Source organism: Chlamydotis macqueenii, chromosome 23, assembly GCF_036417535.1.
Source record: "Chlamydotis macqueenii isolate bChlMac1 chromosome 23, bChlMac1.mat, whole genome shotgun sequence".
Taxonomy (NCBI): Eukaryota; Metazoa; Chordata; class Aves; order Otidiformes; family Otididae; genus Chlamydotis; species Chlamydotis macqueenii.
This window is the reverse complement of record NC_141578.1, coordinates 2,288,848-2,301,641: the sequence shown is the minus strand read 5'-3', so window position 1 is coordinate 2,301,641 and position 12,794 is coordinate 2,288,848. Positions and strand designations below refer to the sequence as shown.

The 12,794-nt window shown below is 40.6% G+C and overlaps 1 protein-coding gene across 1 annotated transcript in view; it reads left to right on the top strand.

Moving 5' to 3' along the window:
* Positions 1–12,794, top strand: part of KDM5B (lysine demethylase 5B) — a 55,200-nt gene that overhangs the window by 13,677 nt on the left and 28,729 nt on the right. The window contains exons 3-9 of the mRNA XM_086765547.1: positions 167–289; positions 1,121–1,291; positions 4,938–5,072; positions 8,657–8,750; positions 10,073–10,176; positions 11,664–11,822; positions 12,414–12,533. Of these exons, the coding sequence (XP_086621673.1) occupies positions 167–289; positions 1,121–1,291; positions 4,938–5,072; positions 8,657–8,750; positions 10,073–10,176; positions 11,664–11,822; positions 12,414–12,533 (906 nt within the window). The remainder of the gene's footprint in view (positions 1–166; positions 290–1,120; positions 1,292–4,937; positions 5,073–8,656; positions 8,751–10,072; positions 10,177–11,663; positions 11,823–12,413; positions 12,534–12,794) is intronic.

The following is a 12,794-nucleotide window of genomic DNA, read 5'->3' as shown; positions in this document are numbered from 1 at the left end:
TTTTTTTTCTCCGTATAAAAGAGGGAAAAATGCAAAATTGTACTTGCAGAGGGAAAAGCCAGGGAGGCAACTGAGGCTGCAACATTATTAGCAGTTGCATACAGAAGCTTGATTTGTGTTTACTATGTAGTTCTTTTTTTTTTAATTTTTTTTTTTTTTTTTTAAGGCCCAAACTCGTGTAAAGCTGAATTTTCTGGACCAGATTGCAAAGTTTTGGGAGCTTCAAGGATGTACACTGAAAATTCCACATGTGGAGAGGAAGATCTTGGATTTATTTCAGCTTAATAGAGTAAGACTGTTACAAGGGAGAAACTCATCCTAAAAAGATGTTGTGTTATCTCAGTTTCTGAGATGGTATCACAGTTGTTCAAGGGAGACTTTGGGGTGTATCTAAGCTGAAAAAAGTATTACTTCACTTAACCTAACATAGCTAATGTGACAAAATACTAAGAAATATAATATCTTGGGAGTTCTCATGTGAGCTAGGAGATCAAATTAAATTTCCAAGTTGAACTTGGATACAAAGAATAAATTTAAACTTAACTGGAGAAAGCTCCTCACACTGGCAATAGTGAGAAAAACATTTTTCCATTAGAAATATGGGAGAAGAAAGCCAATTACTTTTAGGGTGAAGCTTGTTAAACTTCTCCAGAAGTTTATGTATTCTTAAGGAAGGGCTTCACTGACCCCAAGCATATTCTCTGTTTTCTTTACGGGTAGTTTTTATCTGGTTGCTTTTTAGCCTATTTCATAGTACTTCTCCCAGTGAGCAGAACTGATTGTACTGTGCTAAGAAATCGTGTTGGAATACAACGGGGAGGTGTGACAAATTGCAGCCAGACAAATTCCGGAAATTAGGCTGAGTTACTTTTTGGCCATCTGATACAGGTGCTGACTTGTTTGTAAACTAATTCAACGAATTTGCAGTTCCTGAATAGGTTAGATGTTCCACTGAACAGCTTTTAAACAACTTTAATGTTTTGTGGGTTTTTTAGATCTATACTTTTATGATTTAAAAAAGCAATTGTGATGTTGTCTTGCCTTTTAAACTAGCAGTACTTTTCTTAAATGCTAATAATTTCAGTATGAAATATATGACTATTTTGCTTTCGCTTTTTAGCTAGTTGCAGAAGAAGGAGGATTTGATGTAGTTTGCAAGGAGAGAAAATGGACCAAAATAGCCACTAGGATGGGATTTGCTCCCGGCAAAGCTGTGGGTTCGCACATCCGTGCACACTACGAGCGTATTCTCTATCCTTACAACTTATTCCAGTCTGGAGCAAGCCTGTTGGTAAGCTATATTGAAGCTAACTGAAGTTCCATTAATTTAGCAGCCAGCCTGTCATTTTTTTTACTGATGGAACATTTCTAAAGACTGCATTTTGTGCTTTATGGCATGCAGGTGACAAGACGTAGTCTGTGGTGTTGATGCAAGCAATTCAGAAAGCCATAGGCAAACTTTTAATCAAAAGTAGAATTTGTAGTTTTTACTCTTCAAGGTCATCTCTTACTGACTACTTTCAATACTACCTTTTTGTATTTTCTCTCTACAGTTTACAGAAGCCTCATGATCATGGACTTTCAGACTTCCTATAATGATTTCTTTAATGTTGTTTTATCAAATTCAAAATGCTGCTGTATTCACAGATCGTTATGGGTCCATCTCTGATAGAACAAGAGTGCTGCGGGTCTGTGCCACTTGCGCGCAGAGTGACTGAGCAACTGTTTCGAACCGTGGCGGTTCTGTGGCAGTAACTCATCTCGCTCTCACTAAGGGTGTCCAAGTTCAAGGATGCTTCATGGATATTGCGGTGTAGTTAACAGCATGGCTCGTGACCCTTTTCCAGTTTAAATCTTCATCCTTGCTGCTTAGATTTTACCATTAAAACAAAACTCGGGGTTGGTTGAGAGTGGAGTGGAAGCAGCATAATCTCTAATGAAGAACGGAGATTTTCTTTTAGAGCGGCAGTCATTTACTTGGAAAACCAAAATAGAGTGCAGTTGCAAACACTCATTTTTATTTATTTGAAACACTGTTACGATAATGATCTTTCAAAGAGAGGAGTGTTGACCTTTTTTAAGCAATAAAAGCCCTAATCCTGTTACATGCGTGTCTGTCTACAGAAATAAACACTAGCCTTTTACGCAAAGCTACCAAAATGAGGGAGGGATTTGACATCAGTCAAGAAAGGTTGGAAGTGAAGGGTTTTTATTTAGCTGGTGATGATCACTTTTCAGTGAAGAACAGCTAGATTCTGCAGACCTTTCAGAAAAGATAATTTAACTTGTGTAGGTTTGAGTGTTTTGCAAATGGAGGATAAGAACAAAACCCAGTTGAATATAAGAACCTTTGTGCTGGGGAAGCTGATGCATCGGAACCATTTTGCCTTGCCTCAGACAGAATCATATTAAGTAATGGAAAGCAACACCATTTTCTGAAGGCATTTCACTGAAATCTGCATTTTTATTAGGTCTGAAAACTGTGGATTCTCTCTTTTTTTTTTTGGAAGCTGGTCTGTTTTGTGACACCTAGCTTTGCTTTCATGTTTTTGAGGTGCAATTGCACAGGGAAAGATCTAATTAAAAGTTGTAAAGCAGTTAACATGGTACCGCGCTTCCTCGGAAATGCAGGTTCCCCATGTGAGCGTCTGTCACGCAGCGGATATTTACATTGATGATTTTTCTCAGTAGAGGACCTTTTTAGAAGAGAAAAGCCTTCTCAGATGAGGTCATGCTTCTTTTTAAATGTAGCTTGCCAAGCTCCCTCTTGTGATGGGCATGTGGCATTTGTTCCAAACTGATGTTTAGTGGATGCAGTTCTGGAACACTGATGTAGGTATGGTTAACTTCATTTTTTAACTCTCCCCCTGCTCCACCTCCCCCCCAAAGCTGCTAAAGTATTCCCCTCCCATATGTGACAGACATATAAATCTTCAATTAACTGAAACAATCCACAGAAATATGTTGGGTTTTAGCTCACTTTTCACTCGAAGATACGACTTTTTTTTTTTTTCACCTTCTTCCTGACAATGTTGTCTTCCAACTGAGTTTGTTTTGCAATATATTTTTTGAGGAAGAGTCTCAGATGAGATTTTTGTTTGGGTTTCTTCCATGTGTTTTCAGTAAGTGGTGCTTTCCCAGATGCTTCTTGTGTAGGTGTCCGTTTTATTCTATGTCTATTCAGTGCTTTACTGGGAATCTAAGCATCTGTGATCTTTGTTTCTGGAGAAGATGTAGCTATGCGATTTGACAGCTGTCAGTTTGAGATGTGTGGTTCCTTCCTGCGATATTTCAGCAAGCCTTTTGAGGGAAGTTCTTCATGCAGCCAGGATGATCATCCATAAAAGATTAGTGCTTGCATTCACTGATTTTTTTAATTTTTAAAAATCTTTAGTATTTGCAATAGTCATTGATTTTTTTTTTTTCTTTCCCTACAGAAGCTGAAAATATAGAATGATGTAGTTTCCATTGATGACTATGCCATAACTTAAATCCCATCCAGATCTGTGTGTAGCATTAATTGTTTATGTGTCACTTAAATATTTGTTAAACTGGCTTCAGGGGTTATTTTGACAAATGTCCCAGCTGGAGATATTTCTATATACATAACAAAGTAGTGAAACTATCTGGAGCTGTTCAGAGGTGAACAGAAATTGTGTTTTTATTAAAGCTCTTGTTCAGTCAAATGGCAAAAATTTCTTAAATCAGCCAGTTTCTAATACTCAAAGCAGCTCTCCACAGGGGTGTATTTATTTTATTCTTGTCTTGACACATTGGACTAGGCAGGTCTTGGGAGTTTGTCTCCAGAGGAGCTGCAGTAAACCTGTTGGTGTACTGGTTCTTACCCTCTGTGCCTCGCTTATCTAAGCCATACTGTCAGTGCAGTACTACAGAACCACGCTGCGTGCCTGGAGGGATAGAAGTCCCCTTACAGGAATAGACTCATAGAATGGTTTGGGTTGGAAGGGACCTTCAAAGCCCACCCAGCCCAACCCCCCTGCCAGGAGCAGGGACATCTCCAACCAGATCAGGTTGCTCAGAGCCCCGGCCAACCTGGCCTGGAACGTTTCCAGGGATGGGGCATCCACCGCCTCTCTGGGCAGCCTGGGCCAGTGCTCCACCACCCTCAGCGTAAAAAATTTTTCCTAATATCTAATCTGAATCTGCCCCCCTCTATTTTGAAACCATGACCCCTCATCCTGTCACAGCAGGCCCTGCTGAAGAGTCTCTCCCCATCTTCCCTGCAGCCCCCTTTGGGCACTGGGAGCCGCTCTCAGGTCTCCCCGGAGCCTCCTCTTCTCCAGGCTGAACAGCCCCAGCTCTCCCAGCCCGGCCTCACAGCAGAGCTGCTCCAGCCCTCTCATCATCTTTGTGGCCTCCTCTGGACCCTCTCCAACAGCTCCACGTCCTTCTGCTGTTGAGGGCTCCAGAGCTGGACGCAGCGCTGCAGGGGCGTCTCACCAAAGCGGAGCAGAGGGGCAGAATCCCCTGCTGCCCACGCTGCTGGGGGTGCAGCCCAGGATGCGGTTGGTTTCTGGGCTGCAAGTGCACAGTGCCGGCTCACGTTGAGCTTCTTGTCCACCAGCACCCCCAAGTCCTTCTCCTCAGGGCTGCTCTCCATCCGTTCTCTCTTCTTGCCCTTGACATCCCTGGCCAGATTCAGTTCCATCAGGGCTTTAGCTGCCTTACCTGATCCCTGGCCACTCGGACAACCTCTCTGTAATCCTCCCAGGTTACCTGTCCTTGCTTCCACCCTCTGTAGATTTCCTTCTTGATTTTCAGTTTGTCCAGGAGCTCCTTGTTCATCCACGCAGTCCTCCTGGCTTTTTTGCCTGACTCTTGTCTACATTCTTTCACATTAGCCAGGAAATTGTTCTACACAAAGTTTGTGTTGGAAGTGGAGGCAGAAATTAAGTAATCAAATTGTGTCTCTTTAGTGCTTGCAGAAGCCAGATCTTACCAGTGACACCAAGGACAAGGAGTATAAGCCTCACGATATTCCGCAGAGACAGTCTGTTCAGCCGTCGGAAACATGTCCACCCGCTCGTCGAGCGAAACGCCTGAGAGCAGAGGTGAGCTAATCGGTCTTTACATGAGCAAACGCTCTGCGGTCACCGCGCCTGACAGGGTAACGCAGTGCTCGTTTGCCGAGCCGCACAGCACAGCAGGTTTTAGTTAAGTTACAGGACGGACACATGTTATTTCGATCAGATCCCTTACGGTATATGCATAGCAAACAGCTGTTTAACTTTGTCATTGTTAAACTTACCCAAATATTTATAAATGCATACATTACAAATAATATGGTAAGGATTGTGTGATACTTTTAAAGTGTGTTACTGAGGTTTGGAGTTCTGAGAGGCTCTTCTACTGAAGCTGTTCCAGTTACACGTTAGTTATGAGTCTGTATGCTGTAATAATTTTTAGTGTGGTTATAAATAATATGGGGCTCATAGATTAAAATGCAGGTGACAAATTCTAGAAATGAAGCTTGTCTTTTGCAGCTTTGATCTCTGTTGCTTCCTTAGAGGACAGCCGGTGAATAGTGGTTATTCTTTAAATGTGTTGGGAGGTTTCTGTAAATCTTTCATGAATTGAAGCCAGATGTTAGGGCAGAGAAGGTTTTTGTTATAACATTAGCGTTGTTGCATTTCATTTTTTACTGAGTTCAATCAATTTGCAATACTTTCACCATGCACTATAAGGAAAAAAATGCATAACATTAAGTCAGTATGATTTTGTGCCGTCAAATAGGATTAATCTTACATGTGCTTAAGAAATAATATTTATTTGGATAAGCATACAATGTATTGATTGTATCTGCATAGAGTTGTCCTGTGAAAACATATTTTAGGAGATTGGGATGTGTCTCCTTCGTTGCTGGAAAACTGTAATACTATGACTTCAGTCTTTCCAGACTGATGTTCCTGCCTTCAGAGAGTTTACTATTTCTTTTGTTTGAGTAGATGAAGAGTAGGGGAGGCTTATTCCCAGGAGACGGTCTTATTAGTGGTGACATCATGAGTTAGGAAAGGTCATGGTTGACCCTCTTTGTTTATAATCCAGATTTCTTTTTAAGTTCCTTTCAGAGCTAAGTAACTCCCATTGTTCAAGTCTTGGTCTTTATTACTACCAAGTAGCACAGCTTTGTGGTTGCAAATTCTGCCTATAATTATTCTTAGTTAATAAGTCACAATTAAGGTTTTCTAAAGCTTTTCCACTCAAATAACCGGTTACAAGTAGATTTATAATTCTGAGAAAATGTCAGTAGTTTGATCTGAAGCTTTCCATTTGAAGTATCTGCCTGTGGTTGAAAGGTGCTAGTTCTCACCTATCCTTTAAAGACTAAGAGCAGGGTGAAGATGATACAAATTTTAGCTGTTTCTCTGACAGTGGTGTCAGGTGACAGTGGCTAACAAAGAGTGCGCGTTTTTGTCATTTCTGTGGAAGTTCACTGCTCATATTTAGCCAAAGTGCAAGGCTGCCCTCTCAGCTCTTTCCCTGAGCACTACTAATGGCAAGCACCTACATTTGATGGAAAGAAAATACTTGGTTAAGAATACAATTGAAACATACAGAGCCAAGACTGAGTTAAGCAGTGTGGACTGACTGGCTTTGCAAGGAGCGGTAGTGTTTCAAGACAGTAATTCCCAAAAGTTAGGATGCGTTAATGTGAGTGTTTTTGTTCCGTTTCAGTGTCAAGCCAGCTAAGTTGATTAAATCCATTTCAGTCTACATTCAAGCTACAAGCAGTTGATTTCTGCGCTGACATGGTCGCAAAGTAGTAATGTTTGGTTAATGTGTCTCGACTTTTTGCTCTAATGAGATATACAAGGATTTGTCAGTGTCTTAAATTGTAAAACCTAGGTTCAGTCTCATGCTTACCGGTTTGACGTTTCCTGCTTTTCAAAGGCTAACCATCTACTATAAACCTTTAAAATAAGTGAACTACAGGGAAGTACTGTAAAGTATTCTTACTAGCAAAAACTACAGCTGTGGGGTAAGTGTTAGTTTCCAGCTGTACGACTGGTACAGTTTTACCTTGCCCTTTCCTACCTGGTGAGTAGACACTTAAGAGAAAATGTTCATCATTAGAAAGGAAAAGGGCAATGGCAGTCACAGGCTGGTTTTGAAACGCAAAGGATTTAGACGCTTGAGGTTGAGAAGATAAGCGTGAAAGACCAGAACAATGCTGCAGAAGTGCAAGTGAGATGAATCGATGTGATAAAAGGCTCAGGCTGAAAAAAAGAGTTGTTCTTGTGAAGCTAAATAGAGGCTTGAGCACAGAATATGGACGCAACTCCTGGAAGTTAAAGATGCCAAAGGCGGGGCGTCTGTTATTGCATTGCTTGAGGGTCAGTGCAAACTGATCCCAATTCATTATCACTAATTACAATGAACAGCCGTTTTTTTTATGTATCTTAAGCAATGGGACCTCTGCCTGGTCTCGTGGAGACAGGAATTTGGGCAGAGAGAACACGCAAAGTGAAGGGGAAATAGTGTCAAAATCACCTCTGTAAAAATTCAAAACAAAGAAGCAAGGCCAGCAAGTCCCAGCCAGGGAGTGGCTGCTAGGGGACTGACTCGTGTGAGTAGCAAGAGAGGGGTTGCATGACTTTATTTCCTTAAGAAATCAGGCTTTTAAAAACCACAGTGTTGGAGAAACCAGTCTTGACACCGAAGAATGTGGGAATTGTTCTCTCACAGTCTCAAAACTTTAGGGAAGAAAGCTCCACAATGCACAGAGTTGCCTGCTTAGAAAACCGGAGTATGTTGAAAATCGATGAAAGCCCAAAGTTCCTTACTCCTTTGCATCTTACCAAGTTCCACCGAAACCAAAGTAAAACCATGGTATTGTTACTGGTGCAGGGGTTTTGTAGGATTTCTGTTCGGATCTTGCCAGGTTGTTCCCTGTGTTATTTCTCTATGAACTTTGTAAAAAATAGTTGAATACAAGTATTTCAGAAATTAAGCTTCTCATCTTCGGTTTATTCATTTGTAAGTATAAAATGGTTTGAGTTTAAATGAAGTCCTCGGTCTTTATCTGACTTCCGTCTGCTGCTTGGCTTTTTCCCAGAACAAGTCAGGGCACAAGTTTTCAGACCTCCGTTGTACCTCGATGAAGGTGTCTGTCTCGCATCACCTTGTTCTCTGAACCTTTGCAGGTGTTTATCAGAGTGGATGAGTAATTGTTATAATTGTATGCAAAATTTGCTTAATTTTTTTTTTAAATTTTTTTTTCCTCCCGGTTCTTTTCCCAGCTCTTGAGAGTATTGAAATGTGCACTTCAAACTTTGCAAGATCTGCCACCAAAGTTACTCAACTGTAGGGACTTCTGGAGAATTATTTAGATTTTAAGAGGCCCTCTCTCATTAGGACTCTGAGTGTTGGACATAGCCAGCTTTTTCCCTTCTTCAGAGCCACAGCAGCTCCGAGGGGCAGGAGGAGTTGAGTGCAGGTTGGATCTCTTCAGGTGTGCGGCATTGCATGCCGTGGCCAGCTGCATATTCCAAAATTGTCTGTCTGTACTTGGACAAGCAGCCGCAAGTTTACATGGCAGTGAACATTCTCCCAAACACAAACATAAAACCAAAGTATTCCACCTAAGGACATTACTGATTTTTTTTTTCCCTTTTTTTTTCTTCTTTTCTTTAAGGCAACCAATATTAAAACTGAATCTGACCCTCCAGAAGCCAGAACTCATAATCTGAGACGTAGAATGGGATGTGCACCTCCAAAGTGTGAAAATGGTGAGTGAAACAAAATGTGAAAGCAATTTCTGTTACTTTGTACAAACTCATTTTAAGACCAGAGTTAAAATTCAGCAGTTGGAACAATTCAAAGTATTTTTAAAAAAATCTTCTGTTAACTTCATTCTAAAATTGGATTTTATTGTAAAAGTTCTTTTATGACTTAGAAATATTTTTGTTTATTTTGTAAGTGATTGAATTTTCTTGGAGAAGAATAGACTTTCAGTTGAAAAAAAAATCTCTACTTTTTCAAACTTCAGTGTCTCTATGGAGCAATCAGAAATGAAATTTGAGCCATATTTCTGTTTCGTTTTTTAAATAGCTAGCATCAATCCACTAGCTTTAAATAGAGGAAACTCTTTTAAGAATGTATCAGATTTCAGACACTTTTAGGAAATAATTTGAATTTGAAATCAGAAGTGAAACTCATGAAGGCAAAAGATAGTATGTTGTGAACTTTATCATTAAGTTCCCATAATATGATTTTTAAATTGTTCCTATCAATAGTACTGAGTCTGTTGTTCTTAAGAAATAATTTCAGATTGAGAAGAAATGTTTCATGTCACCAAACAGGTCTTTGTTAGCTCTTGGACTCCAAGAAATGCTTGAGATTGTCTCATGTCCAGGTGTAAAGGTCTCTAGCTCACTTGTCACTTTAGCTGAGAACTTCGTTGCCACCTTGTCTTCAGCACCAGCGCTCTGGGATTCTCCACACTCTGTGTGGATTTGGCTGTGTGGTTTTCTGGTTTAATGTCAGGAATGAAGACTTGAGTAGAGACATGCCCAAATTAGGTAGGAATGTAAGAATGTAGAGAAACTGCTTTGTCAGGCCACTTGTGCTGCCTGCTCGTCTATATTTTCATGAAAGCTACCGCTACAAGAAACTGAAGTGTGAAGATCATCGTAGCAAGCTGTAGTGTTGTTTCATGTCTCCATGTGACATGCTGCTGTAAAATTCATGAAGTAATTCAACCACGTTTGTAACACCATGTGGAAACAAAATCTTGGCTTATGAAGTTACTCATAATTTAAGTTAAATTAACGTAAATGGGATTTAAAGTACCCACTGAAAAAATGTGAGCTGTGATAGTCATTGCTGGCTTGTGATGGAGTGCTTCTGATAATACCAGCTTCTGTAGGCATTGCAGATGTTCAAATCTTGCGTTAAGCTAACTGAAACCAATGTGTGTATGGAACAAGAAGTAATTCAACAAATAACTTGGAGTGGTGCAGTCTAACAAGTAATAACAAATAAAATAAATAAATAATGCTAAACATCAAAATATTTTGTAATACCCTCATTTTTTTTCCTGTTGCACCAGAAAAGGAAATGCATAGCGCAGTGAAACTTCCTGAGAAGAGAGAGCATGCCAGGGATCCAGAGAAAGACAAATCCAAAGTCCGGTCTAAAAAACCCACTAATGCTGTGAGTATGCCTTGCATTCCTGCTGCTTCATGTTGATTGCAGGTGTTTCTGGGTTTCTCTTGAGTATGTAGTGAAATCTCATGTCATTTATATCACACTAAGGACTCTCATATTCTTCTGTGGTTGAAACAAAGCAGTATCTGTACCTGCTGGAATGCACATCCTCATAAAGCTTCGTGCTGTTACAAAGCTGAAAATAACAGGATAGTTAAGTTTCACTATGTATAACTGAAGTATCTTGTTTTCCATCTGCAAGGTACAGTCTCAAAATAAGCATTTTGAAAGAAAAGTCCAGATAGAAGTGGTTCTTCTGTGAACTGATCTCTCTCCTTATGGCTCTTTAACCTCAAGGGAGCTTAGTGTGAGCTTTGACACCTGGCTCTCCGACGGACTTGCCACTTATTCCACAATTTCAGCATTAACTTGGAAGCTCTGTTGTTCAACTTCTTAAAAAACCAACCCTATTCCTGCTCCAACTCTATACACACCACTAGCCCCCCTCCAAAAAAAACCCCAAACTGAAAGCAATGGTAGTTTGTCTTGTTTTTGGCAAGGTGATACTGACATTCTTTCTGATACTGACATTCATTCATGCCACTACTTGGGTCCTTCCTAAAACCAGAAATGTTCTTCATTTAGTCCACGCCTATAGCTAGATACTTGCGAATGAGATGTTCGAATACTAGAAGCCTAACATTGCCACCCCCCAAACAAAAAAGCTTGCAGGGAGGAGGAGGAGATGCGGCTTCTTTTTTTAACAGTGTAAGACAACAGGGCCTGCTTGTCCTTGCGGCTCTAGCCTGTATTTGAGAAGAGCCTTCCAGTCTGTTGCTAATGAAGGTGTGGGGTGGGACAGGCGGCAGACAACCCTTCCCACGTTTGGAGTGCCTGCCCTTTCTCATTGGGGCTTGGTGTAGCTGCTGTGTGAAACCTCCATCAGACTTCTTTAGCAGCTGCACCCCTGCACCCCTGCACGTAGATCTGCTGAGAAGCTGGTGCCTTTCCAAATTAAAAGGAAGGTCTTGGCCAGTATCTGTGGGGAAGAAGAGAAACACTCCCATGAAGAGGAACCCCTTTCTTCTGAGGCTCCAAACAGTTTGTCTTAGAGGGGGTTGAAACATCTGTGCACACATACTGCATGTGAGAGCAACAAGAGAAAGGATTTGTGAGCCACCGGCAGGTGTTACATTACACCTGCCGAATCCACAGTGCTGCTGCTTTAAACCGTCCTGGCCACTGAATCAAATCTTCTGTCATTTGGGAAAAAACACACGGAAGGGCTTGCAACGCTTGTGGTACCTCCTTAAATTACAGAGCGGGGTTATTTAAACATTTACATAAATATTTTGTGTTTGCTTGTCTGATTTCCGCTTCATAGATAACGTAAGAATAAGCAAATGTCACAGATGACTGAGTTACCAGGCTGCTCTTTCAGCGTGAGTTACCTTGAGCGCTCAGATTCCCACTCTGGCAATTTCTTGTTGCAGGTGGATTTGTATGTGTGTCTCTTATGTGGCAGTGGTAACGATGAGGACCGTCTCCTGTTGTGTGATGGCTGTGATGACAGTTACCATACTTTTTGTTTAATTCCACCCCTTCATGATGTTCCCAAAGGGGACTGGAGGTGTCCACAGTGTTTGGCTCAGGTAATCCAACAAACCGTAGAAGTTAGACTGAAGGTTATTTTTTATTTGGTGGGGTTTTTCTTAAACTTGATCCTAGAGGTTGAAAATACAATTTGTTGTGCAAACAAGGTGATAGAGGGTAAAGCTGACACGAAGACTGGACATGCTTCAAATTGGGAAGCTATCGCTTAATATTTTGGAGCCAAAAATTGGTGTGCCTTTACAGAATAGATTGGATTTTAATTGGCACCTTTCCTCTGTGTTTACAATTGGGGTCTCACTGGGTGTTTCAGTGTGGAGGTCTATATATCTTTTCTTTTTTTTTTTTAATTTTTTTTTTATTATTTTTCTGCTTAACTCTACTAGAGGAAGGAAAATTAGGCATGTTACTTCATTATTGTTTATGCAGATTTATAAATAAATAAATATTGTGATTTGGTGAATGAAGCAGAGGAGTTTCTTCTGAGTCTGGGTGACTTGGGACAGTCATTTTATTCTGGTCAGGTGTCCTGCCTTCTTACCCTACAGATGCTGTAATAGTAGCCCATTTGTGTAAAATCTGAGCACAGATTGTCTTATGCATTATAGAAATAATTATCTTTTCAATTGCAGGAGTGTAATAAGCCTCAAGAAGCGTTTGGTTTTGAACAAGCAGCAAGAGACTATACGCTTCGCACGTTTGGAGAAATGGCAGATGCGTTCAAGTCAGACTATTTTAACATGCCAGTACATGTATGTTCATGTAGTTATCCTGATGCAACAATGTAGATTTCATTTTTTGTGCTTAGTTAAAATATAAAACTTTTGAGGGGGAGGGAAGAATTTCAGTTTTGGATGGGATTTCATCCCAGTTAAGACATTCTCATTTACGTCAGTGAATCCTTGTTTTTGCTGGTGTCGTGGTATCTTGTTCCACTCTCTTCTTGGGATTTGGTGTTTTGGTTTATTTTTCCACTTTTGAATAAGTGTCTGTAAGGAAGAGAATGCTCTCTA